The 25,999-nt window shown below is 41.3% G+C and overlaps 1 protein-coding gene across 1 annotated transcript in view; it reads left to right on the top strand.

Annotated features, from left to right (window-relative positions):
- LOC143785094 (low-density lipoprotein receptor-related protein 2-like) overlaps positions 1-25,999 on the top strand; it is a 102,028-nt gene that overhangs the window by 44,875 nt on the left and 31,154 nt on the right. Inside the window, exons 20-33 of the mRNA XM_077273770.1 lie at positions 601-730; positions 5,891-6,069; positions 7,968-8,154; positions 9,338-9,556; positions 9,661-9,844; positions 9,976-10,177; positions 10,473-10,637; positions 11,789-11,989; positions 16,449-16,992; positions 17,097-17,222; positions 18,737-18,844; positions 19,503-19,739; positions 20,853-21,309; positions 22,687-22,825. Coding sequence (XP_077129885.1) covers positions 601-730; positions 5,891-6,069; positions 7,968-8,154; positions 9,338-9,556; positions 9,661-9,844; positions 9,976-10,177; positions 10,473-10,637; positions 11,789-11,989; positions 16,449-16,992; positions 17,097-17,222; positions 18,737-18,844; positions 19,503-19,739; positions 20,853-21,309; positions 22,687-22,825 — 3,078 coding nt within the window. The remainder of the gene's footprint in view (positions 1-600; positions 731-5,890; positions 6,070-7,967; positions 8,155-9,337; positions 9,557-9,660; positions 9,845-9,975; positions 10,178-10,472; positions 10,638-11,788; positions 11,990-16,448; positions 16,993-17,096; positions 17,223-18,736; positions 18,845-19,502; positions 19,740-20,852; positions 21,310-22,686; positions 22,826-25,999) is intronic.

The following is a 25,999-nucleotide window of genomic DNA, read 5'->3' as shown; positions in this document are numbered from 1 at the left end:
CTGTCCTCTCCTGTTCCTCCTCTTACCAAAGCAAATTTTCAAAACCTGATCCTGTGTCAATCGACTGGATCAGAATAAAGAACAAGAATTTTACACACTTTCATAAATGGTTTTTTTTTTTTTTTTCTGCAAGAAATTAAACACGCGAGACTTATTAAAACCAATGACTGTTCCCACTTTGACCCGCTGTTGAGATGGACTATTTCACAAATTAATAGTTAATGTAAGTGGTAACTGAAAAATAGATATGTGGCAATGTGTTTAAATATGTCCTGTGTATTCACTAGATCTTGAAAGACCACAGCACAAAGATCTTTAAAAAATTGTGTGGATTTATTACTCTGTGTTGGGCCGAAACATCGCGCAAAATGAGCCTTTCCCAAGCTTTAGAGTGGCTCATTGCTGGGCCTAAATGTCGCGTGCACCCACAAGCGATAAGTAATCCAGTTTTTCAGTGTTTCGAAGCTCCTGGTGTCGTCATATCTGTAGGCGACTCTCAAGGCATTGTTGCACCTTTTCTGCCACTATGTGCGTGGAATACTGGTTGACAGCAGATGGTGAGCTGCCTTCAATATATGTAATCTTTAATTCTGTCTTCAGGACTGTAATTTAGAGAAGGTACCTTGTGAAAAGCAACAATGGTCTTGTGCTGGTGAAAATCAATGTATCCCATCTTTTTGGAAATGTGATGGAAAAAAAGACTGTGAAGATGGCAGCGATGAAGTTGGATGTAAGTTGTTTTGTGCAACAAAATAGTGACTTTTTTGTGTAATGTGTAAAATTGTTTCTAAAACGATCAAGAGGTTGATATAGTAGTTTGTGCCAAAGACCTATGTAAAAAAAGGAAGAATATTTTTCCAGGGGTATAATCTCTTGCTGCCCTAGACACTGAGCCACAATATTCTCTTCAGGAGCCCACTGCTTCTATGCATCCTGGCTTCCCATTTGTTGGTGCAGTGAGCTCCTGCGTAGTAATAGTTTACTGAGCAAAATGCTGACCAGCTCGCTTTAAACTACAGTTGGGTTGATGCAGTTATACTGCATAAAATGATACCTGGGTTGATTAAATCCATCTTGTGGTGGTTTATTCTTTGTAGTTTTCAGTGCTTTGGGGCGGCCTGTGGTGGAGGGAAGGCCTTGTGGTGCTCTGTTCACATATTCATCCTTTACAGATGACAGGTAACTGATCCCTCAGTGACCTGCCCCCTATCTAACATAATGCATATATAGTGGGCTTACGAAAACTTACATCCAGCAAAATAAATTTGGCTGGAGCTATATGGCTGTGCTTGCATCTGTCATTTTTGCTCAATGCAGAGAGAAAAAAATACCCACAATGATATGCAGTATGTAAAATTGTGGGCAGATCACTGAAGGATCAGTGATCTGTCCTAAACCATACTGATGAATACCTAAGTGGAAGGCCGCCCTGGAGCACGAGCAGATCATTATTAATCTTTGTTTAACTGAAAACTGAGAATAATCACAAGACTGATTTCATCAACCGAGGTATCATTTTACTCAGGATAATGGCGCCGACCTGACACTGGCTTTACTTGGCAAAATCCTGATGACCGGTTTGCTTCAAGTTAGCAGTGTGATGGCGCTCTCTAATGCTGCAGCATGGGAGGACGTGTGGACACTAAAGCTGGACAGATCGTGTGATCCAGCCATCTTTAGGCCCGTTCAGTCCTCTGAGTACATAAACACTGAGCGTGCTCTTCTAGACTGCAGAGGTGGCTGGTAACCTAGCCCATAAACATAATGAAGAAAAATCATTATTTTTAAATTGCTTCCTAACTTTAACCATTATTGTTGAAATACCTTTCATCAGTTTTTCTCTGTTAAGCTGTTAACCCCTTAATTGAGCAAATTATCATTTTTTGCACCTTAATTATTTTCCTCCCTCTTCCAAGAGCTGTAACTTTATTTCCCACTGACAAAGCAATGTGAGGGCTTGTTAGTTTGTGTGATTACTTGTACTTCTGCATGACCCCATCCACCCTTTTTCCAGAACACCATATGGTAAAATGGGAGGGGGGAAGAATACACCCTGCAATTCCATATTTGTCTTGTTTCTGTTTTTTTTTTTTTTTGTTTTGTTTTTTGTTTATACAGAAAATAAAAAAAAATAAAAAAAAAAAACCTCGTGCCCAACCATTAATGGTTTTCTTGTTTTGGTAACCCTTGGTTGCAGTGTTTTTTTTTTTTTAAAGACTAAGTGTTTATACACTCCCTCCTGGTCCAGCGCTGGGTCTCTGCCTCTGCTCCCAGTGTCTATTGATTGTCTGTAGCGCGGACACAATATAGACAACACTGCAGCAAACGGCTGAGCTAAGCGGCTCTTGACTGAGTCGATGGCACAAGCTGCTGACCTTATAGATTGGCTGCAGTAATTTCCGTGCCGCCGCTAATGACTGATAACATGAGATGTATATTCCTAATTTATTTATATAATGTTTTGGCTGGGGACATACAAGCATAAGTTCACCCTGTCACCACACTTACAACTTTCCTTGTGATATGGATTATCTTACTTAAAGCTACAAATGAGCACACTGTTTACAAACCACCTACAACACCACACACATTACAATCAATTGTTTGGTAGACAAAATTCAACCAGATATGTATATTAAAATGAATTAAATATTCAAAGAGGGATGGGAAAAAGTAGTCTGGACCACATAACCATTATCAGATGCATATAGATCAATAGTGAATATGCTTTTAGTAGTTAAAAATGAGGTGCAAGTGTAACAAAAACAAGATAATTATAAAGCAGTCATTGACTATAATATTGATGATATAATCGACTGGACCTATAGATCACAGTATATCATACTACATCCCTATATTAAAGCCAATTGACAGTACGTAAATGCAGAAATAGATGTAATAAACTGCTAGTGCAACTGAGGTAGATCATAACAAGAAATAGATGATTACCCATAGTGTGAGTGGATTGCACACTATAATGTGCCCGGACACGTGTTTCGCTATTGCTGCTTTTTCAAGGGAATGTTCTGGCATCTCTTGAATGTGCCTGAAGCAACAACCTCGTGTCATGGGTGCATCACGTTTGGGTCCAGAATCCCCTTTTTCATTCCTTTTAATCTAATTTTAATATGCATGTCTGGTTGAATTTGAATTAAAAAAAAATTATTGATTTTTAACATGTGTAGGTAGCTTGTGTAGATTGAATGACTGATAGTAGCAGTGAGGTTCTGAACTGGACCTGTGGAGGATGAGCAAGGAAGTTTCTTTTTTAAAACAAACTGGAGACAAGTTGTGGATTTTTCCAAACTAGACCCCCTATGTGCCCACATTGTAGATTTTGATGCATTTCCGTGGTGTTTTTGGACGCGTGGAATTGCATCAAATCCGCAGTGTAGTGCAGATGCGATGTTAGTCGATGTAAAACTGAGACTTGTTGTGCACATGCTGTGGGGGAAAAAGCGCACGGAGTTGCAGCCATTTTTTTTCCGCAGCATGTCAATACTTTTTGTGGCTCTGCAGCATTTCTGCATCCATTGACTTCCATTGTCAGGATCTGCGGATTTGCTGCAGATGTGCCTGAGAGAAATGCTGCAGATCGGGAGGGGAAGTGTGTGTCTGTGTGTGTGTGTGTCTGTGTGTCTGTCTGTCTGGCTGTGTGTGGGTCCGGGGCTGTGTGTGTGTCCGGGGCTGTGTGTGAGCAGGTCTGTGTAGGCAGCCATCGTCCGATGGGACTTCTAGTCCTATCTGGCTGTCTGCTACATCGACAGGTAGCTGGATGATGGGACAGCAGTAGTCCCATCTGGCTACTGTGTTCAAGTGTGTAAAAACACATACACACATTACTATACAGTACATAAAACATACAGTGTATATACTCGCAACACAGCTAATCCCTGAAGCCAGGGGTATAACCAGTGCAGGGGTTGCAATTGCACCAGGGCCCTAGAGCGTAGGGGGCCCTTAAGTCCCTTTGGCCTATAGAAAGACTATTGCTATTAAAGATTTAAAATATTTGGGGGCCCCGCTTTCGCATCGGGGCCCATGAGTTTCAAGTTACACAACTGCCTGAAGCAATCGATCACCGGTTAAAAATAAAAACACATAATAAACCAACAATATACTCCCTGATCTGCAGTAATCCATGTAATAACGAGTGTCCCATGACGATCTCCCGTGGAGAGCTGTCACATCTCCAGATGCGACCGCTCTCCAGGGGCTCCGGCGATACAATGACTGAAGGTATCCTTCTGCACTGTATCCCTCCGCTGCTGAATGCACAGTTCATACTGTCACTTGCAGCACCGCTGGTTGGGAAAATTCTTATGCAGCAGTGCTGTAAAGTGAGAGGCCATTGAGGCCTCAGTGATAATACTGCAGGAGCTGGATGTGTCACTGGATGCTTATACAGCGGTCACGTCTCCTGATGTGACAGCTCTATAGGAGAGATCATCGTGGGACACTCTTTATAAAATAGACTGCGATGGACCAGGGAGTATAGTTTACTTTTTTTTTTTCCAGGAGAACGAGTGTGTCGCAGGAATGAGTATACAATAAAGATGGCAAAAAATGTGGTGTTTTTATTTCATTAAAATGCAGAGTAAAGTGTAGTAACTATAGGATTGGTAATGGATAGGTGTCTTATTGACACTTCCATTACGAAGCTGGCTTAATGTCACCTTACAATCAAAGGTGACATTAACCCCTTATTACCTCATATGCCACTGCTAAAGGACAGTGGGAAGAGAGGCAAAGTGCTGGAATTGGCACATCTTACAGATGCACCATTTCTGGGGTGGCTCTGTGCTGGTGTTTGCAGCTGGGGGGGGGAGGCAATATCCATGGTCCATTCCTAGGTTTTGAACATCAGCCCGCAGCTGTCTGTATAGCCTTTTCTGGCTATAAATTATAGGGGGACCCCGCGCTTGTTTTTTGTTTGTTTTGGGGGGCCCCCTATTTTAATAGCCAGTAAAGGCTAAATATATAGCTGCGGGCTGATATTCATAGCCTGGGAAGATCCATGGGTATTAACCCATTCCCAGGCTATAAACATCGGTCCCTAGTCGCTGGCTTTCCTCTCTGGCGCAGAAAATTGCACGGGAGCCCACGCCGCTTTTTTTTTTTTTTTTTTTTTCTTTCAATAGATATTGCATTTAAGGCTGGGGTCACACTTGCGAGAAATCGCACGAGTCTCTCACATCAATACCCGGCACTCAGGATCGGAGTGTGCGGCTGCATGTATTTCTATGTAGCTGAACACTTCGGTCCCAGTGCTGGCATCAGTGCCAGGTATTGAGGTTCGAGACTGAGTTTCTGCAAGTGTGACCCCGGCCTAACACAGATTTTGTGTCTTTATTTAACTCTTTAGTAATAAACATTAATAAAATGTTACATAAACATCGGGCTTGGTATTTATCTATAGATCTATCTATAGATCGATTTTGATCTGTGTAAACATTATTCAATGGAGTATGTAAATGAAGAGATTGGACAAGAAATTACATCACAATTCTTTTTTTTTTTTTTTTTTTTTTTGTTCAATAGATCTTCATTTAGCTTTCAAAACTCATGCAAATCTTTATGGAAAAAAAAGGCATGAAAATCTGCAACGTGTGCACATACCCGAACAGATTGGTGCCATTTGCTCAGCTCCAAACTACCCCACCAGTGAAGTTGCAGATGTTGCTTTTTTTCCAATAAAAAGTTCCCGTTAAACATGTTGATTAAACTCTTCCACTTTTAGGACCTGTTTCTGACACACCAATATCTTAAATTTTTAGGCTGTCATTATAGGTTCTAAAATTGCTGATTGCAGGATGTAAACATGTCAATTTAGTCTGCACAAACATTGCTACATGGGCATTCAGCTCTATTCTTTTCTTGTGTTCTTCAGGTGAACCCAAAAAGTGTGACCGTCACATGTACCAGTGTAGCAATTTTGACTGCATTTCTATAGCTGTAGTTTGTGATGGGAAATCTGATTGCTCAGATGGTTCAGATGAAGGAGGAAAATGTAAAGTCCCGTGTGACGAAGGATGCACCCATGTCTGCCATTTCTCCCCACTTGGTCCAGTAAGTGTAGACAACAGAATCTGTGAATTGTTTCAATACAATCAACCCTCCTAAGCTGTCTGTGTGTGTGTGTATAGGTCAAAAGAAGTTGAATAAAATGATACCTTGATATCGGCAATCTTTTTATTCCAAAGAAATGGACACTTTTTGTAAAATGTAATGAGCTGTTAAGATATATGGGTCAGACCCAGATCTCCATGAGGATCTGCCTTCATGGAGTCTTTTAAAGATGGCATTACCATTTGGAGAGATGTAATGACTGACGGACAGTCTGACCTCCTGATCTCACTGCAGAGCTGTATGTGAGTAGAACACAGTAAAGCAGAGCTGAACTTTGTCTTATTGCAAACAAATTTGCAGCAGAAGTTGTCCTCTCATTGTGCTGTCAGTTGTAATCATGCACAGCTCTGTAGCAGCAGTACAGCCTAGCTGAATCTGGTCTTTTTACTAGTGTTTAGCGAATGTGCTCGAATAAGGTGTCATCCAATCACGCGAAGGTTGTTAACAGTCTTTGTTCTTGAATACCATGTTAGAATCACCGCGGCTGTTCGACAGCTTCAACACATGCATGGACTGTTAGTCAATCCCTTCGTGTTGTGGCAATCGAACTGCTGGAAGACATGCAGCCGCGGCAACTTGAACATGGTATTTGAGCATGACGAAGATGCTGCTAGCCCCAGAGCGTGCTCGGATAACCTTATCTGAGCTCATTCGCTCAACCCTACTCTTTACAAATACATTTACAGTTGTACTGTCGGCTCTACTGTGCTTGTTTTCGCTCACACTTCGGCTCTGTAATGGCAGACAGTTCTTCAGTGAGATCGGGCAAGTAGACTCGGTCTACATGTCTCAATGGTGACACCTTTTTTTTGTGTAATTTAACAGCACGAGTATCTGCCTCCAGAGGTGTTCTGTCCAACAGATCTTACCAACTAATGTCTTCTAGAAAAATTCACATTTTTATCAATATGTACATCTGATTGTACAAATCAGTCATTTTATCCAACTTTCAATGACCAATTCCCTTTCATCTCCACTAAGCATTATTAAACATCATTCAGACCTAACTTGAAATATTGCATTTCTATGGTAAAAAACAAGTATAAGGAAGGAAACAACATTTTGTTAGTTTTGGGCCAATTGGCTATGTACTCAAATCAGTTAGTGGACCAGAGGCTGCACCTGAGATTTCATCAAGGATTTACTGAATTTGACTTATTACAATCCTATTTTTGCCATTGGTTACTCCTCCTAGGTATTAATGATTTAAATTAATAACTGGGTGTTGACAGATGGGTTGGTAGTGGTCTACTGAGCAATCTGTTCCGATTGTGCCAGACTGTAATAACGGTTATTCTCAGAGGCAGCTACCTATTTCATATGTAGTGCTTCTCTTGGGTCCTCTTCCCTGCATGATGGCAATCCGTCACGGTCTGAATTTAAGACCGAAGTGTCACTTTTGGAATTGCATAACAAATAAAACTTGTATTTACTACACCTGGAATGCTGGATTCCCTTTCTTAGTCTGTATTAACACACCCTTGGCGCTAAAATGGCAGCTCCCAGATCTCATTTTAATCCAAATTTCTTGGAGATGTAAGTGAGGATTTAGCAAAATGAAACAAAAAAGGTAACTTCAGATTTTTGCATGGTTAATTTCCATCATTTGTTAATCACGTCAGGAGTAGTTACTAATCCCCTTTTGATTTTTGGCTTTTTGCATTTTTTTTTTTTTGTTTTTTTTGTTCCTTTTGTCATGTTTTAGGAAGTGATCTCTAGCAAACTTTTAGTGTTTTTATAAGCTATTTTAAATATTAAGCATAAAATTCAACGCCTGTCCTGGTGGTGGTCTGTGCATTTTAGATTTTTTAATTAACAATTTTTTTATTTTATTTCAGAAGTGTATGTGTGACAAAGGGTTCAAGTTTAAAGGTAATGGGAGTCTTTGCGTTGACATAAATGAGTGCAAAGAACTTGATCCTTCTCCATGCAGCCAGTCTTGTATCAACCTTAATGGCACATTCAACTGCACTTGTCATCCAGGTTATGTTCTGCAGCGAGACGGTCTCCAATGTAAAGTTACAGGTAAACATGTCTTTTCACTAAAGAATCCTTATGATTTCAAAAGAAAATCCACTGAAGTGTGGGTTTTTGACTGATTTGACATGTCGTTTAGTAAAGCTGGTTCTATTACAGCTAGAGTTTAGAATTTTTGGAATAGTATTGGGTTTTGGCTTACAAATACTGATGCAAATAATAACCTGCATATTTAAAGCAGTAACTTGCATTTTATATGTAGGGTGTGTGGTTTTTTGTTTTTTGTAAAGGCTCTCAAGTAAGTTTTTGAAATGAGAACTTCAAAACTGAGCGACTGTTATGGAATTGCTGAAATGTTTCCAAAAATTCATTGAACATTTAAAAAAAATAAAAACTAACAAAAATCAACCACAAATTGCACTTTTCTGAAAAGACCTAGCACTCAAAGACCTCCTAGGAGTTTATCCAACCTTTTTCAGGCACTTAAGATCATGTTAATGCAAACAGCCTTGGTAATCTTTAACTTGTAATGGCTATTGGTAAACTAATGGTAGTAACCAACACTCATGTACACTAATCTTCACTGTAGTGCAGTCACTTTGTTTCTTCTGTGTTTGGTTCCTGGCTACTCTAAGCAACTACATACTCATTATCTAGGTTCACCACAAAATGGCTGCTGCATTTCCTTCCCCTGCTTTTATACAAGCCTTGAAAGTCCCTCCTAACTGGCTGTACTATACCACGTGATAGCCACAAAGCATTAAGTGGAAGCCTGGCTTAGCTATAGGCCATGTGAAATTTCTCTGGCTGATGTAACCTTGAGCAATGGCAGTGGCTGTACTAAAATTTGCCGGGTTCTGTACATGCCTACAAGTTTGACACAGATTCACTTCAAATCAATTTACTCATCTCTACTAATTTATATAAAATGAAATCTTGCAATATCCTATTAAGTTCAGAACTGCAAAATGTTTTTCGTAATGGGCATCAGTTGAAAGTGACCTGCATAAGACTGTAGACTGATAATTCAATGGCCAAAAGTGTTTTATAATCCTTGTTGACAACAGAAAACATGCTTTGACTGCCAATTCAACTCTTGTCGTTCTAGTGGTGTACTCTTGTTAAATTTCCATAGTATACGGTGTTTGGTGGGTATACATACTTGGCAGTTCATGAAGTAGTGTTTTGATTTCCCCATGTGGTGTTTTTTTTTTTTTTTTTTACATTTTAGGTACAGAACCAGTTTTGCTGGTAGCGGTGCAATTTGATCTTCTAATATACAAGTTACGGTCATTTGATGAAGAGATTCTTGTGTCTACAGATAAAAGCTCAATGATATTTTCTGTAGATTATGACCTAATGGAGCAGAAAGTTTTCTGGATGGACCTTAATGCTGAGAGCGTCAAGTGGCAAACTCTGGGCACAAAAGCTAAAGGAACCCTAGTTAAAGGTAGGGAGCTTGTTTTGCATGTTTTCATACTATACTCTGTGTATAGCTGTCCATAGCTGACAAGATGTGGCATGATGTTCATGTTTTTTTGTTTTTCTATTCAGGAATAAAATCTGATTGCATTGCTGTTGACTGGGTTGGCCGCAACCTATACTGGACAGATGGAATAGCTGGGCAGATCCTTGCAACAGCTCTCAATGCATCATGGAAGGGCTTTCCTGAATACGCAGTAGTGCTGGATGAAGATGTAGATCAACCACGTTCTTTGGTTTTACAGCCACTTAGTGGGTGAGTTGTTCGTGCTCGGAAGCAAAAAGTAAACCAATCTGTAACCATGTGACTTGTAAAGTGAATATCGTGATCTTGAGGTAAAAATCTTATCCTCCAATGAAAAAACTAATTTACTTGTGCTTTTACAGACTTATGTACTGGTGTGAAATTGGAACTCGGACGCAAATTGAATGTGCTGGTATGGATGGCAGTCACAGAAGAGTTTTAATTGCAGAACAACTTGGTTGGCCAACCGGATTAGCACTTGATCTGCTGAGTTGGAGAATTTATTGGTCTGATGACAAGTTTCACGCGATTGGTTCAGCCAGTTTGGACGGGACTGACATTAAGGTAGCTACTGTAACTGTAAGTTGTAGCTTGCTTATACATGTTTAATACCGGGTACTGGCCACAATGTACCCATTCTCCCAATACACACTAAACTGAATTGGGAAATTGCCAACAATGTTAAATCCACATCCCCTTCAAAGTACTATTTTTAAGGAGCAAATGGTCAGACATGATGAGCATGCATGCTAACAAGAGTCTAGAGCCTGTTTCTTCCCATTTAGACTAACCTTTTTTAAATCTGTAATAACTGCTTTACAATAATTGGAAAGTCTTGGTATTTTCCTCTTCAAATCAGGTGGTTCAGCTAAAAACTATTCAAAGTCCCTTTGCCTTGGCTGTGTTTGAGGACGAGATCTACTGGTCTGAAATAAAAGCAAGGACTGTTCAAAAAATCAGTAAAAAGACTGGCAAGAACTTATCTGTTCTGATGAAGCGCCATGGACAACCTTACGGCCTTAAGGTACTTTACCAAGGGTAACAAGTCACAATTGTGAAATTTATGGTCTGCCACTAAGCAGATATAAAGGGGGTGGGGGGTCTGTCAGCACAAAATAGCTATTTGAACCAAACGTGTTTGAAACACATTCTCAAAGTCCATTGTGGGCTTATGCTTTGACAACTAGCCTCCCTTTTTTAACATGTTAGGTAGAGTTGCCTTTGCAACTGGTTTCCTTGGGCCCAAAAAAAAAAAGTTCTTCTAGGGGGCCATTGTCCTATATTATGAGTACACAACATTTTATGGTTTAAAGGCCACATTTCCATACTGAGCCACTCCCAAGTGCTGCAAAACATGTATAAAGGGGTTACTTGCATAAATACATCACCAGAACCACAATCAGTACATTAATACAACACCAGAACAAAGTTTTAAGTATTTGAGGCACATTTGGAAATCCTGCATCTGTGCAATCCAACTGCTGTTGCTCCTCTCCAGTGTTCTATCCTTCTATGAGCACTAGCATGTAGATTCTGCTCAGTTGAGTCACTGGTACTTCTGCTCTGAGTGATTTTTATTAAACTGGGGCATTGGAAATGACATTCTTAAACTGCAAGGAGGGGAGGAAGTCAATCGGGAGTGCACCTATTCTACATGCTAGACATCACTGGGAGCGAAAGCACCACTGAAGCCAATGCCCATAGGAGGGTGTGACATTGATGAGGAGTGACTGAAGTCAAAATACACAGGTGTGGTATTTCCGGTCATACACCTGACATCTCAGGGACAGTGACTATGGAAAGAGAGAGGAGGGATAATGAAGCGATGAGGCAGCTTATGCCCCATAGCCTGGAAGAATGAATTGACTTAAAGTGATAAATGATTTGGCCACAACAACCCGTCTGATGTGAAACGCACAAATAGGTATACAGGTTCTAGAATGTTCAAAAGTCCTATGTTAAAACATCAAACACTCAAATGTTGACAGATTGCCTTTTACAGAGTCAAAAGAAGGAACAGGGACAATTAAATGTCTCTTAAACTTGTCTCAACACTTTCTGTATACCCATTTTAATTGGCTTAATATTTTTGCCTTTTTTGTGTAGGTCTTCAAGTCAAATGCTATAATGTATACACTTACTTTACTGCGAATATTTATATTAAACTTTTTTTAGGTGATGCATGAAGTTTTACAACCAGCAGTAGACAACCCCTGCCGAAAACTGAGTTGTTCTCATATGTGCCTAATTGGTCCTGGATTAAAAGCAAGCTGCTGGTGTCCCATAGGACTTATGCTTTCAAGTAATTTGCTTGTTTGTGTTCTACTTAAGGATTTGCCATTTCTTCTTATTGCATCATCGTCATCAGTCAATCAGGTACACTAGCTATAAGTCATGACAACATTCAGATGTAGCCTTAGTTTGATCATATGCTGCTCTGGTCAGGGATTCAGAATGTACTTGGTTTAGAATAAGTGCCATTATTGATAAAAATGTTCTGTTGGGTTGTGACTACAAATCAATGCAGAGGGAGAAGTGGCTTAAAACAATACTACGGTAGTATTTTATTCATTTCATATGAAGATTCATCTGAGTCTGTAGAAATTGGACTGAAAAATTACGTTTTATACAGTTGGTCATACAGGTGGCAATTGAGTCCATCAGCACGCATCTGCATACAGCCTCCAAACACTACTGTAAAGCTATGTACATGAGGTTTTGGTCAACCACTGAAATGGTTTCCTAATACTAGATGCAGACTGATTTTTGTCTGGGCAATAAAGGTTATTAACACTTTAAGGTTACTGAAGCCAATACAATCCAAGATGCACGCCAAACAAGTAACCTCATCATACAGGGATGCTCTAATCTCGTATAATCACTGTAATACTAAAAATCATACAAGGGCAAACTAATGGCAAAAATCCTTGTTCAAAGAAAAAGGTCATACTAGATGGAGCTGAGCTTATGTTTGTATGGGGACTGTCTAAAGACAGATGTCATAAGTTCTCTAAGCCAGCTCTGTTGTGTATGGCCATGTTCCACAAATCCAGAATTCCTGAACTTTCCACAGGTCACCTACACCTCCTTCATATAAGCTTATGAGGCTGTTGGTTCTGGTCAGGCGAGCCATGGCCTCTTAAGAAGGATTCCATCAGCACATGACTATTGAAGCCAAGTACAGGAGCTTGGTGCACAAGGACATGGCCAAACATTTGAAGGAAACCTGTCATCATGAAAATACAGTACCATCTGCAGGCACCTTGTTGGAGTAGGTGCAGTGGAGTAGACTGATGGCTTTGTGAGAAAAGACTCAGTATAACCTCTGACTTGGGGCTCATACTCGTTAGAAAAAAACGGTCCGTAATCTGGACCGAAAAAATTGGATGCAAACTATGCGATTGTCATGCGAGTTCAATGTGACTTTTAATCGCACCATCCGTTTTACATCTGTATGACATCCGTATGCAATGCGTTTTTTTTTTCTCTGCAACAATTTTTATACAATCATTTACAGGACCATTTACAAAGTTCTATGCCACAGAATGGTAAGGTATCGGTAGAAAACGGATGGTCTGTATTCCGTCCGTTTGTTTTTTTTCACACCCATTGACTTGCATTGGTGAGACTCGCAGCATGCTGCTTCCCCCCCGTCCGATTTCGGCTGAGAAAATCGGAAATGAGATGTCACCTATTGAATAACATTGGTCCGAGTGCAATCCGCTTTTTTTTTTTTTTTTCTAGGATTGCACTCGTTCGTTTTGCTCGCAAGTGAGTGTGAGCCCTTAATCAGACAAACCACTTTCTGGTTCAATCGGTGATTGACAGCATTCTTTTGAGTGCATGCAGAAGAAGTCAGTCACTGGAGCTGCCTAGTAGACAAAAATCCGCAGAGTAAAAAATGATTAAGAAAGATTATACAGAATCTTTTTTTCACTATAAGAATAGCTCTGTGCTGCTTAAAGGAACTCTGAAGCACAGAGGACCTGTACTTTGCTTGGTCATTCAGTGCGGATATTGTGGGGCCAATCATTCATATACACCTTCCCAACTGCTTGTTATCCCTCCATTACCACCCTCCTCTGGCTCTATGAAGCCACAGCTGTCAAAGGGCTGGAGGCTGAGGGGAAACGAGCCGGTGGGGAGGTGTATATTTATAACTGAACCCACCATGAAGCACTGAGCGGTGGGACTTTGAACAGTCACGCTGTGCTGAGTTCCTTTTTAAGCATTGTGGTTTTTCAAACTCTAGGCACAATAAATCTAATCCCCTCTTGTTATGAAGCATATAATGAGCATGTGCCAAGGTCATTGTGGGGGGCTTCAGTGGGATCAGGTATGACCCCATCTTATGATGGGTCCTGTGTCATCAACTGTGTATGAGGTTACCAGTCATTGTAATCCTCCCTCGGATAAGGAAACCTAAAAGAATAGTAAGACCTGAGTTTAAAATAAGCCTATTGGCCAAATGTGAAATTTGCATATATAATTCCTTCCGGTCCTGGGTCTGAAACTGTCAAATTCCCACAGAGCAAAGTGCGTGCCCTGGGGGGATTCATAAGACTGCAGTCAACCCCATTAATAGACTTGGCAAGTACTGCCCTTTAAACGGTACAATGTGCCATGGATGGTTAATAAACTTGATCTGCTTCAATATGTCAATGTATTAATTACATGTTAAATAATGAACCAAAATAACCCCTTCCCAGTGCAACCAGGTTGTTCAAGATTTGTCATTTGTTTTTTTGTTTGTTCACACAGGGCGTTTTTGCTGCACTTTTTTTGCTGCTTTTTTTATGCTAATTTTCTGCTGCTTTTTACAATACTGGCAAAGCCTATGAGATTTCAGAAATCTCATGCACACTTTTTTTTTTTTTTTTTGTTGTTGTGATCAGTGTATTTTGCTTTGCTGCGTTATTTTGGACGTAGAGTATGTCACTACTTTCAGCTTTTTTGCTGCGTTTTTTCACCCATTGACTTGAATGGGTGTCGATTTAAAAAGGCAGGTATCATTTGCTGCTGAAAATCCAAGGACATTAGCCTGGACAAAGAGGGAAAAAAACACACCTAAACCTGTGTTTTTGGCGCAGCTTCTTTCCTGCCAAGATCAGGTTTTGCTGCATCAAAAACGCCCTGTGTGAACTTACCCTTACTGATGATCACATGTTAACTTGTATATGTTGCACATTACGGTATTGGTGATGATAAAATGGTAATTCTTTTTAAGGGCTTTGGTTAACCCCTTCCTGACCTCAGCCGTACTATTACTGCGAAGGTCAGGTCCCCTGCTTTGATGTGGGCTCCGGCGCTGAGCTCACCTCAAAGCCAGGACATGTCAGCTGTTTTGAACAGCTGACATGTGCCCGCAATAACGGCAGGTGAAATTGCGATTCACCCGCCGCTATTAACCAGTTAAATGCCACTGACAACGGCATTTAACCGGCGCTTCTGGCCGCGTGGCCGGAAATCCTCGCATCGCCGACCCCTGTCACATGATCGGGGTCGGCGATGCGTCAGGATGGTAACCATAGAGGTCCTTGAGACCTCTATGGTTACTGATGCTGGCCTGCTGTGAACGCCACCCTGTGGTCGGTGCTCATAGCAAGCCTGCAATTCAGCTACATAGCAGCCATCTGATGATTGCTGCTATGTAGCAGCCGATCCAGTTGTGCCAGCTTCTAGCCTCCCATGGAGGCTATTGAAGCATGGCAAAAGTGGAAAAAAAAAAAGATTTAAACTTTTATACTTTTTTATTCATATTTTTTAAATCACCCCCCTTTCGCCCCATTCAAAATAAAACAATAAAAAAATCAAACCTACACATATTTGGTATCGCCGCGTTCAGAATTGCCCGATCTATCAATGAAAGGATTAACCTGATCGCTAAATGGCGTAGCGAGAAAATAAATTGAAACACCAGAATTACGTTTTTTTGGTCGCAGCGGCATTGCATTAAAATGTAATAACGGGCGATCAAAAGAACGTATCTGCACAAAAGTGGTATCATTATCATCAGTATCAGCTCAGCACGCAAAAAATAAGCCTCACCCGACCCCAGATCACGAAAAGTGGAGACGCTACAGGTAACGGAAAATTGCACAATTTTTTTTTTTTTCTAGCAAAGTTTGGAATTTTTTTTTTTTTTTACCACTTAGATAAAACGTAACCTAGACATGTTTGGTGTCTATGAACTCGTAATGACCAGGAGAATCCAAATGGTAGGACAGTTTTAGCATTTAGTGAACCTAGCAAAAAAAGCCAAACAAAAAACAAGTGTGGGATTGCACTTTTTTGCAATTTCACCGCACTTGGAATTTTTTTCCCGTTTTTTAGTACACGACATGCTAAAACCAATAATGTTGTTGAAAAGTGCAACTTGTCCTGCAAAAAATAAGCCCTCACCTGGCCATATTGACTGAAAAATAAAAGTTATGGCTCTGGGAAGGAGGGGAGGGAAAAATGAGAACGCAAAAAACTGAAAAGGGCAAGGTCATGAAGGGGTTAATATTCCAGAGATCCAATCGGTGCTATTTTATTTTGGAGGAGCTGATGAGGTTGACAGATGAAGCCCCTCTGTAAGCACCTACTGTAGCTGCCATAGTCGCGATTGACTGACATCTAAAGGGTTAAATCACTAAGATTAGTTCTCACTGATTCTGCTGCATGTAAAGGAGTTGAACCCATACCTTGCATTACCTGCTATATCAATTTCTGTACATATACAGCACTTTAAATATTGCGATTAATTGACGCAATGAGTTTTAATCTAATAGCTTTCTAATACTTGGGAAGCCCACACTAGAAAATGGCTAATCTAGTATTCTTTTGCCCCTAGGTTGATATGCAAAAACTTAATTTGCTAGATGAGAAGGCTCCTCCTCCAAAGCAGAAGATTGCAGCTCTAACTAACGTTAACCAGATCTCGTCTATTGATTACATCCTACAAGATCGATCCCTTGTTTTTTCTGTTAAGTATGGTGGATATATTGGCTTGACAAAAGTCAAAGATTTCGAATCTAAAGACTGGAAGAAAGTTGTTTTTGTTGAGGACAGCGTGACATGTATTGCTGTGGACTGGGTAACTGGCAATATTTTCTGGATTGGCACATCCAAAGCAGCCATTCAAGTGGCAACTTCAAATGGGATGTATAAAGCTGTAGTAAATGAGGACTTGTATAAACCATCCTGCCTGGTGCTCAACCCAGCCATTGGCCTGATGTGCTATTTTGATGCAGGAATAGAGAATAAAAAAAATAGCTTAAAGATAGAATGTGCCAATATGGATGGAAGTAACCGGAGAGTTATGTGGCGGAAGAGCAAAGCTGTGGTAGGTCTGACATTTGCTGACTCCGGGACCAGACTTTATTGGGCCGATAAAGGTAAAGCTTCAATTTTTATCTCCTTAATGTAACAAATGTAGCTACAACTTAAAAAAATTTTCACTATACTAAACTCTGAGTAAATTTATTTTGACTTACTGCAGGATTTGGTTCTATTGAATCTATTATGGCAGATGGATCAAGTTACCAGCTGCTCCGCAGTGGGCTCCATGGCATGAACGTGTTCACTGCTGGGGGTGGTTTACTATTCTGGACCACTTCTGATGATGGTAAGTTAATTAAAACTACATTCCCACAGTGAGCTTTTGGAGAGTTTTTGATCTTGCAGACTTAAGTAGGTTACTTACATTGAAGAAGAAAAAAAAAAAAAAGTAGCATCAAACTTCAAAAACGCAACATGGGCACACAGCCTTACAGGACTTCAACAATTCTGGTAAACTGGAATTTCTTTGGAGGGGTTAGGTGGGATGCCCCATGAAGTACATTTTAACCAACGGCTCTTGGAATAAAAATAAAAAGAATTCACAATTGTATGTGTTTTTACAAATAAGTGCCTTTGCTACATACTGTGTAATGGCTGTCTGACTGTGCAGGAACATGGTCTAATCATAGCACAGCTCCTGGCCAGGGGAAGGAAGCAAGAGTACACATACAAGACAGCATGGGAGAACGGCTTATTTCCTCGTGAGATAAAACGTGAACATAAAAAGGCAGGGAAAGGTTTTAACTCGGAAAGCAGCATTTGCAAACCTATGCTGTCCTGTCTATACTTTTGCTTCCTCCCTTGCCCAGGAGATGTGGTATGATCAGAGCATGTTCCTGCAGTCATACAAATTACGCACATTTTAAAAGTTTAAGACTAAAATCTTAAGTAATCTGAAAAGCTGTCAGAACTTTAAAAGTACATGTACCACAAAAGCCTGATATTTAAACAATAGAATATATATTATATATTATATATATATTTTTTTTATTTATTTTTTTCTGCGGAAGCTCGCTTGCTGCTCTCCTGAGTCTTGGCTTGCTTGGGGTGTGCTCCTGACTGACCATTCGGGGCGGTAGCAGCATAATTGATGTTGCTGGCCAGAAATGTGCTCTGATGTAAGCTGAGGCTGCTTTACCTCTGCAGGATCAGTGGAGCACACCAGAGCCATAGATTTGGCTGGGCTTAGTAATCCACTGGAAAATGGCTTGTAAGCACTGAAGTCCTTGCCTCGGAGAATGCCACAGACTGAAGCGTTGGGCATTAACCTCGGAGAATTTTTAATTTTATTTGAGGAGCATTTCCAAGTAAAAACTTCTTAATGGATTTTATTATTATGGATTTATTATGGATTCTTTCACATTCTCAAGAACAAAGTTGCTTATTTTAACTGTAACAACTGTGGTTGTTGGCCTCAACATTTGTGGGGACTCCCTAACAGGCAATCTGCGCATCTGCTGTAGCTGTCTAACAGCCGCAAATGGTGCAGCTGCAGGGACTCTAACATAATATACGAGCACGCCCAAGATACTTGGATAACACCCGAGCATGCTCAGATAAGAAGTTATCCGAGCAGGTTTGCTCATCGATATTAGTATAATAATTTTATTAAATTTGTCTTTGACCAGGGTTAGGTATTTGAACTTGAATCTTTTCAAACAGTAGCCCATATCCTGACCAGGAGATGGCATATTCTCTGGTCAATGCTAACCTATAGTATGTCCAGTTCGTCAAGGGCTACAATCGTATTGCTCGCAATGTTTTCTTGTATAGATTTTTATTTAGTTTTCTTTTCTTTAGAAACGGGAAGAATTTGGTTTAGCAAAATTGGTAAAACTGAAAATAAATATTTTGATACAAACCAAAAGGTGGTGGATCTAAAAGTATATAGCAGACCAGCTCAGCAAGGTAAGTTGGTATAATATATACCGTATATATTGTAGAGTTTGTTAAAAAAAAAAAAAATCTAATAGTGCAGAGGTTTTGTCCAATAACTTGGTTCAGCATCCTCACAACACTTTTGCCATGTTCTCTGAAAAGGTGTGCTCTGTATTCCTCTTTTGCCAAAGTAATTTCCCCAATGAAAACAAACCCCCAAATGTATGCATTTGAGACAAATAGGCCTCTACTCAACCTCCAACCCATTCAAGTATAGTATACAGGTACTCGTATTGGTCTCCTCTCATCCCATGCAGGACGACCAGTGTTGTAGCTGGCTGTTCTGAATGAAGGGCATGTCTTAAGTTATCTCTTCTGGATCAGGGACAATTTGCAATTCTCAGAAGAACTTCTTACTACACTGCAGATAACATGTACCTAAACTCACAGGCCATAGCTTTTGCTTCTTTGCCATGCAAACATCTGTTAAACTACCATGGTGGTAAACTTCTGCTAGTTCCTGGAGCACCTATCCCTGTCAACTATCGGCATGCTAATGCTCAAGATATATGAATGATCCAGATAGTCATAACCCAAGTTTGTGGGGTTTTTACTTTTTGAACTACTAGCGCTTGTGTTTTTTTTTTTTAAATTGAACGTTGTAATTAATTTCTTCCTCTTATACCAGGTAACAATGGATGCTCCCAAAACAATGGTGGATGTAGCCAAATTTGTCTGCCAAACCTTGAAAGTCGTACATGCCTCTGTTCACCTACGTACCATCTAGTGAATGCAACAATGTGCCTCGAGGAACCGAATTGTCACAAAGGGTATATGCTCTGCAAAGATGGGTTAAAATGTGTCCCTAATAACAAGAGATGTGACATTCAGATGGACTGTTTGGATGGTTCTGACGAGAGAGGCTGTAAGTGGCTTTAGGGATGTATGAACATATCCAATAACTATGCTGTCTATTGCATGTCCTCCTTTACATTTTAAAAAGCTGGTATTTCAGAGGTACTGTAAAAAATAAGACTTAAGTTGACATGGCTAATTGTTCATCTTTTGGTCATTGTCCATTTAAAAATCTTGTTTGTAAGAACTTCTTTAAAGGTGTTTTGGCATTATCAATGTATTAGACTCCATACGAAGGACAGCAGCAGTGGACCGTAATTTGGACTATTATTTTGACACTTATGGCCAACTTAATTTGCATGAGTAAAACTGAAATTTACAAACTTTTTTAAAGGTAAAAAATAAGTTATGGAACTCTACAAATCACGTTTTATAGGGGAATTCTTATAAGCATGTGTCCCCCACCCACCATAAACCCTTAGTCCAGTTGTCTGCATTTGGCTATCGGAACATTCTCATTTGGAGTACTGATGCTGGCAGTGAATGGTCAGCACCTGTTGTCCTGAGTGCTTGGCTTACATAAACTGGGCCTGTCTCCATAGTGGAGTTCAGCCACACTGCTTCTGTAGCTCCTATCACCTTGCTGTGTGGCTGGATGAACCTGCAGCATTATCTGTCTACCTACACTCCAAATGGTGTATGTAATGTGTCCATAACCGGACTTGTACTGTCCCCTGTATACTGTACTATACTACATTTCTAATTGGAGTTATTTGCAAATATTACACCTACTACATATTGGTATAGGATCATGGAGATGGGAATACCTCTTTAACACTCTACACAAGCTGACTAACAAAACGGACTACTCCTTCATGAACTCTATTAGGTCTGTCATGCATTATAGGTAACATGTATATGGACAAAAAAAATTTTTTTTTGTCATAACTCCTGGGTGGGATTGAAAAATTAACAGCACTAGTCGTGAGGATGCTCTTTGACCCTCTAACCATTGACTAATGGCTCAGTCACTGGGAGGTCGAAATATAGTATTGACCGATCTGCTTTAAAATGGCTGTGTTGTCATCTGAAGACTTTTACTTGATTCCTCCATATTGAGATGTAACACCAATAAACTATTGCTTAATGAAAATTTGACTCTATTGATATCTCTTCTTTTCAGGTACCTATAGCAGTGATAAAGGCTTAAAGTCTGTGACCTCCCCAACAAAATCCAAAATGCCCACCAAGGGCATGGTTCCTCCAAAACTTGAAGCGGGTACTGTCGAAACATTGTTAAAGACCAAAGCACCATCCCCAGGAAAAATGTTCCCTGATTATTTTGAAGGACGTGATGATGATGATGATGATGATGATGATAGCCTGGATAATGAAGGGTTTGGAAGAAACATGGAGTCTAGGCCATGTAACGCTGAAACTTGTAACATGAGGGGAGAATGTATAGTAGATGCTGGTGTAATCAAATGCAGCTGTTTTCCAGACTACAGTGGAGACTTCTGTGAACATGGGGTGAAACCTATAGCAGTGCCCCTGACTCTTGGAACAGTGGCAGTTCTATTTGTGTTTGCATTGGGGGCTGGAGTCTTTGTGTTTGTGACCCAAAGAAGAGCCTTACAGAGGTCAGTAGCTTTAACAGATCACTGAGTATTGGGGCCATGGCATCATAGCACTTATAAAAAACCAGATGGCTTCACTTTGTTTTTAAACTGATGGCCTGTCCAGGTGAATGACTTAAAATATGGCTGACCCCTTCAGTCGGTTTGTAGGAATCTGAAAGTCAATGTAAGTGACAGAGCATGCAGAGCTGCAGCCCCTTCAAACAGGCAGGAATGCTGAGATTTGGACCCCACCTGCTGTAATCTTTATAGCCCATCCTAAAAGGTGGGAGTGGTGGCCAACCATGGGCTGTGTTTCAAAGCTTTGCTATTGGGCTTTTAATGGAACCTGCCACCAGGTTTCTGCTTCCTAATCTGAGAGCTGCATAATGTAGACAGAGCCTGATTTGAGATGTCACTGGGCTAAAAGATTGTTGGAGGACTAGTAAACCTGCTGCCAGGTAGTCCTCCATATTCATGAGCTGTGTAACCCCGCCCACACCACTGATAGGAAGGTTTCTGTGTACATGGGTGGAAACCTTCCAATCAGTGATGTGGGCGGTGTTATACAGAGCTTGGAATTCAGAGATCTGCTGCAGATAAAACAATGATTTTATCAAAATGACAGCAAGCAGCCCAATAAATGATATTGTTGGAATCTGAGTCTCTGCCCAACATGATACTGCTCTCAGATGGGGAATCTAATGTATGTAATTTGAAAATGTCAGAATGGACCTAGAGTACTGTTGAGTGCTCTCCATAGATGGATGCCTGAGTGTTTGTAGTCAGTTTGTACCCTCCAAGCCTGACCGCTTTATTGAACAGTGTTATCTGTGACATTAAAGCTGCTGAGCATTTAAAGGGGGTTATCCACTACAGGACATCACCCAACATAATCCGTTTAGAACAGCAATTCAGATAAACATATACTGTTTCACCATTGTCGGTGCTGCTGTTCCTGGTGTGTGATGGAACCTCGTTGAGTCACATGCCCACTGCAGCCAATGAGGCTGCTGTTTGGCCACAGCTTTTTACATTAGAGCCGCCGTCCTGGAGTATTGATGAGCTGCAGCCACGTTACTAATGCTGGAAACTGCACTGCTGTGCAAGGTGAATATACTTTGTTTTTATTGGGGATCTGAATCTATTATGCTGTGGTTGTCCCAGCATAATTTTGGTACAGCTATTCTGACGTGAATTTCCTAAATACACCAGCCTCATTGTGTGTAGATCTATTTTTAATATACAGTATGTAATTGTGGAAGATTCATCAACCTACTGCAAATGCTTAACGCTGATCTGTTTGTATTATGAAATCTGTTCTGACAGAATTCAATCTTGCATTGACTCTGAAACTGTCTGTGTTCATCCTTTTCTACACCCCCATCCATATACTTTTAGGACTTCCAGCTCAGCTTCTTCAAGGACCCTGACTAGGCATTCTGCTAAGGACCTGGAACCTCTAGACATTCAAAACACTGAATCTTCTGAAACCTTCCTCAATGATGCATTTGATGATGGTGGCACCACTGCTGATCAGGTAGAGGCTGTTCTTCAGAAAGCCTTTGAAGGCCAGTGCCTAGGGTGGCAGGTTGTGTTAACTACATCAGCTGAAAGGAGGGGGGGAACCCTTCATGTTTGGAGCTGGAACAGAATGTTGCTACATTCTCCTGACTTGGCTGAAAGGGTAAACAGCCAATGAGCACTGACCACCCAGCAGCCACTCTTGGGAGACTTCACGTGTGTGTGTGTGTTCGAGATTATAATTTATTACACAGCATATGGAACTCCCGCCACGACCGTAGGGATACTCTGTACCGGGTCTGGTACTTAAAGGGATGTGTCAGGTCTGTGGCCCCAGGCGCCCATGTAAAAGGGAAATTGATTAAAGTTTGTGACACCACCTGTGGTATTCGGTCAGTGGGGACCGACGCTGCTTAAAGGGGTCCTCTGAGGTGATGGTATGGCAACTAGATGGTATAACTTCCCACAGGTGAAGTAGGTCCCCAGGGCTCCCGTTGTATAGGTGAAGATGGTGAGAGGTGCAGTGAAGAACGAGGACACGGGTTTGCAGTCTTAACCTGGTTAACTGAAGCTCCAGGCAACCGCAGTCCAGGGCACCAGATCACAGGTACAGGCAAGGTCCGGCCGGCTTGGAAGCGAATCCAGAGTCCCCTTTACCAGGTGGAGATGAAAGCCCTCCTCATAGCGCGGTGGTGTTGTAGTCCCTTACTGCCTATGGCTTCTGATAAGGTCCTCAGTTCCTCTGTCCCCCATATAGGTTAGGACACAAACCCGTATGACAGTTGACTAGAGCCTTTTTACAGGGTCTCTATCATGACCTGGGCTCTGTCACTGTGCCTCCTGGGTGTTAAGGCAGACAGATGAAACCGGCTAGACAGCTGGACTTTAAGTTATGTCTCTTAGAGTCTGACACTGCCTCGGGCTTCTGGAATCTGCGCACACCCAGGGAGGTAGCCAAATCACTGCTCTGCTCCCCTAGTGTCATTCTCCTGTGCCTTTTCTCTCCTGCACACTTTCCACAAGCTGTCCTTTCCTTAATTCTTTCTATAGGAGCTGTAGCAACTCTGAGTGTCGGAAAGACTGAAAGTCTGTAGCCACTGTCCGACTGCACTCTCCTCTGTCTTCTGGCAGACTGCCCACTAACTTCCCCACCAGTCAGAATATATTAGGGAAGTTCCCCTTAATTCTGGTTCAGAGCTCCCCCTTCTGGCCTTGAGTATGAACGTGTTGTGCGTAACAGGTCTTTCATCGCTTCCAAGCGTGACATCGCTCTCCCCGTGAGGAAAGCAATGGCACTGTGATGACCAGGAGCCTGGGGCATAACACTTGCACATTCTTCATTGTCCTCACTTTATAAAACATCATGAGATACAAATGTTTAAGGGCGAGGTGTCTCAAAAAAATTTTATATAGTAAATTTAATTGCATCAGTTTTTTAATCTTGATTATTCACTGGGGACTGCAATTTTCACTTATTACTGCAGGTGTGCACAACATATACAAATACAAAAAGCCAAAAGGGTTCCTTGCATGAATACTTTACAAGAACCACAATCAGTATGTGAATACAAAAAAATCAATAGTCAAAATTTGGTTCTGGTGATGTAACAAGCTCTCAATCCTGCTCAGTGTGAACACGCACTAATTTAGAGACTTGAGATTATGGAGGTGCATTTGGAGAGTTTGCTCTAAAAAACACACACAAAAAAAACCACAAAAACTTAACTTGGTCATGAAACTGTTTATGGATTGCTAAATGTGTACAAGATCAGAACCACCATCAGTATATGAATGCATGCAGCATCAGGACCACACACTGCCCTGCTCCAAAATATCCCACCTACACTACCCTTCTCTAGAATAACCTCACACACTGCCGCCCTTCAAATTATCCCTCCAATCTGCTCCTCTATATAATCTCAACTACATATCCCTCTCACAACCCCTCTCCATAATATTCCCCCCCCCCCCCCCATATAGTGACCCCTTCCATATCGGCACCATAATGTTGCAAATTGCCACATGTTAGATGAGTGGCTGGGGTAATGTTACTACGAGGACACAACACTACCTTTTAATCCTTGACTCCTTCATGGAGCACTTGCCAGAGCCGGAGGTCTCCTCTGCCTGTGCGAGACTGACAGCAGTGCGGTGAGGTTATCAGCGTGCTGACCTAAACATGCTGCATTTCCCGGCAGGGGCTGACTAGTGTTTTCTTTGGTCCTCTTTCGGAGGTGCAGTCTTCAATATTAAGGGGGGGGGGCATTTTCCGGACAGCTCCGCAGGCTGCACGCTGCATGTTGTGTAGGCCTGTGATGGTGCATTGGTGTTACTGCTCATAGGCCATAGGGTCACACACAGATCACTTTTGCAGTGTCAATCTCCTTTGTTATTGCCACTCCAGCTGTGGACTGTGCACCCTCATTTCATGAACAGTTCACAGCTGTGGAGGGAGCCAAACGCCATTTTATTGCAGTATATTGCCCTGTGAGCTGCAGTTTCCATCATATGGCTTCTTGTGGTCCCCACTGATCACTGAAAGTTTGGGCAACAGCTGTGAGAACATGTTGGGTAGCCTATAGTGATGAGCGAGTGTGCTTGTTACTCTAGATTTCAGAGCATGCTCCGGTGGTCTCCGAGTATTTTGGGCGTTCTCGTAGATTGTTTGTGTCCCTGCAGCTGCATGATTTGCGGCTGCTAGATAGCGTGAATACATGTGGGGATTCCCTAACAAACAGGCAATCCCTGGATGTGTTCAGGTTGTCTAACAGCAGCAAATCATGCAGCTGCGGGGATTCAAACATAATCTACGAACGCCCAAAATACTCGAACACCCAAGCATGCTCAGGAAAACTCAAGTAACGAGCACACTCGCTCATCACTAGTAGCCTGCCATTGTATACTAAGGCCAGGTTACAGACTTGTTCCTAAAAGCCTCGAAGGTTAATGCTGTTTCTGCAAACTGAAAGTGCCGAAAACTAGTTCACCTTGTAGCCAGTGACCGTTGTCTTGTTACGTGTTCTTTGCTATGACAGTGTAACTGCTCCCTCTGCAAAGCTGTGTAGCAGTCCTGATTTGACTTGACTGTGGCACTCTGCATAGTGAATTTATTTATATTACTCATTTTATATAGTGCCATTAATTCCACAGCGCTTTACATTATCGGCACTGTCCCCATTGGGGCTCCCAA

This window comes from Ranitomeya variabilis, chromosome 1 (assembly GCF_051348905.1).
Source record: "Ranitomeya variabilis isolate aRanVar5 chromosome 1, aRanVar5.hap1, whole genome shotgun sequence".
Lineage (NCBI taxonomy): Eukaryota > Metazoa > Chordata > Amphibia > Anura > Dendrobatidae > Ranitomeya > Ranitomeya variabilis.
Note: the sequence above shows the minus strand (reverse complement) of the source record. Positions and strands in the feature narration are given on the sequence as shown.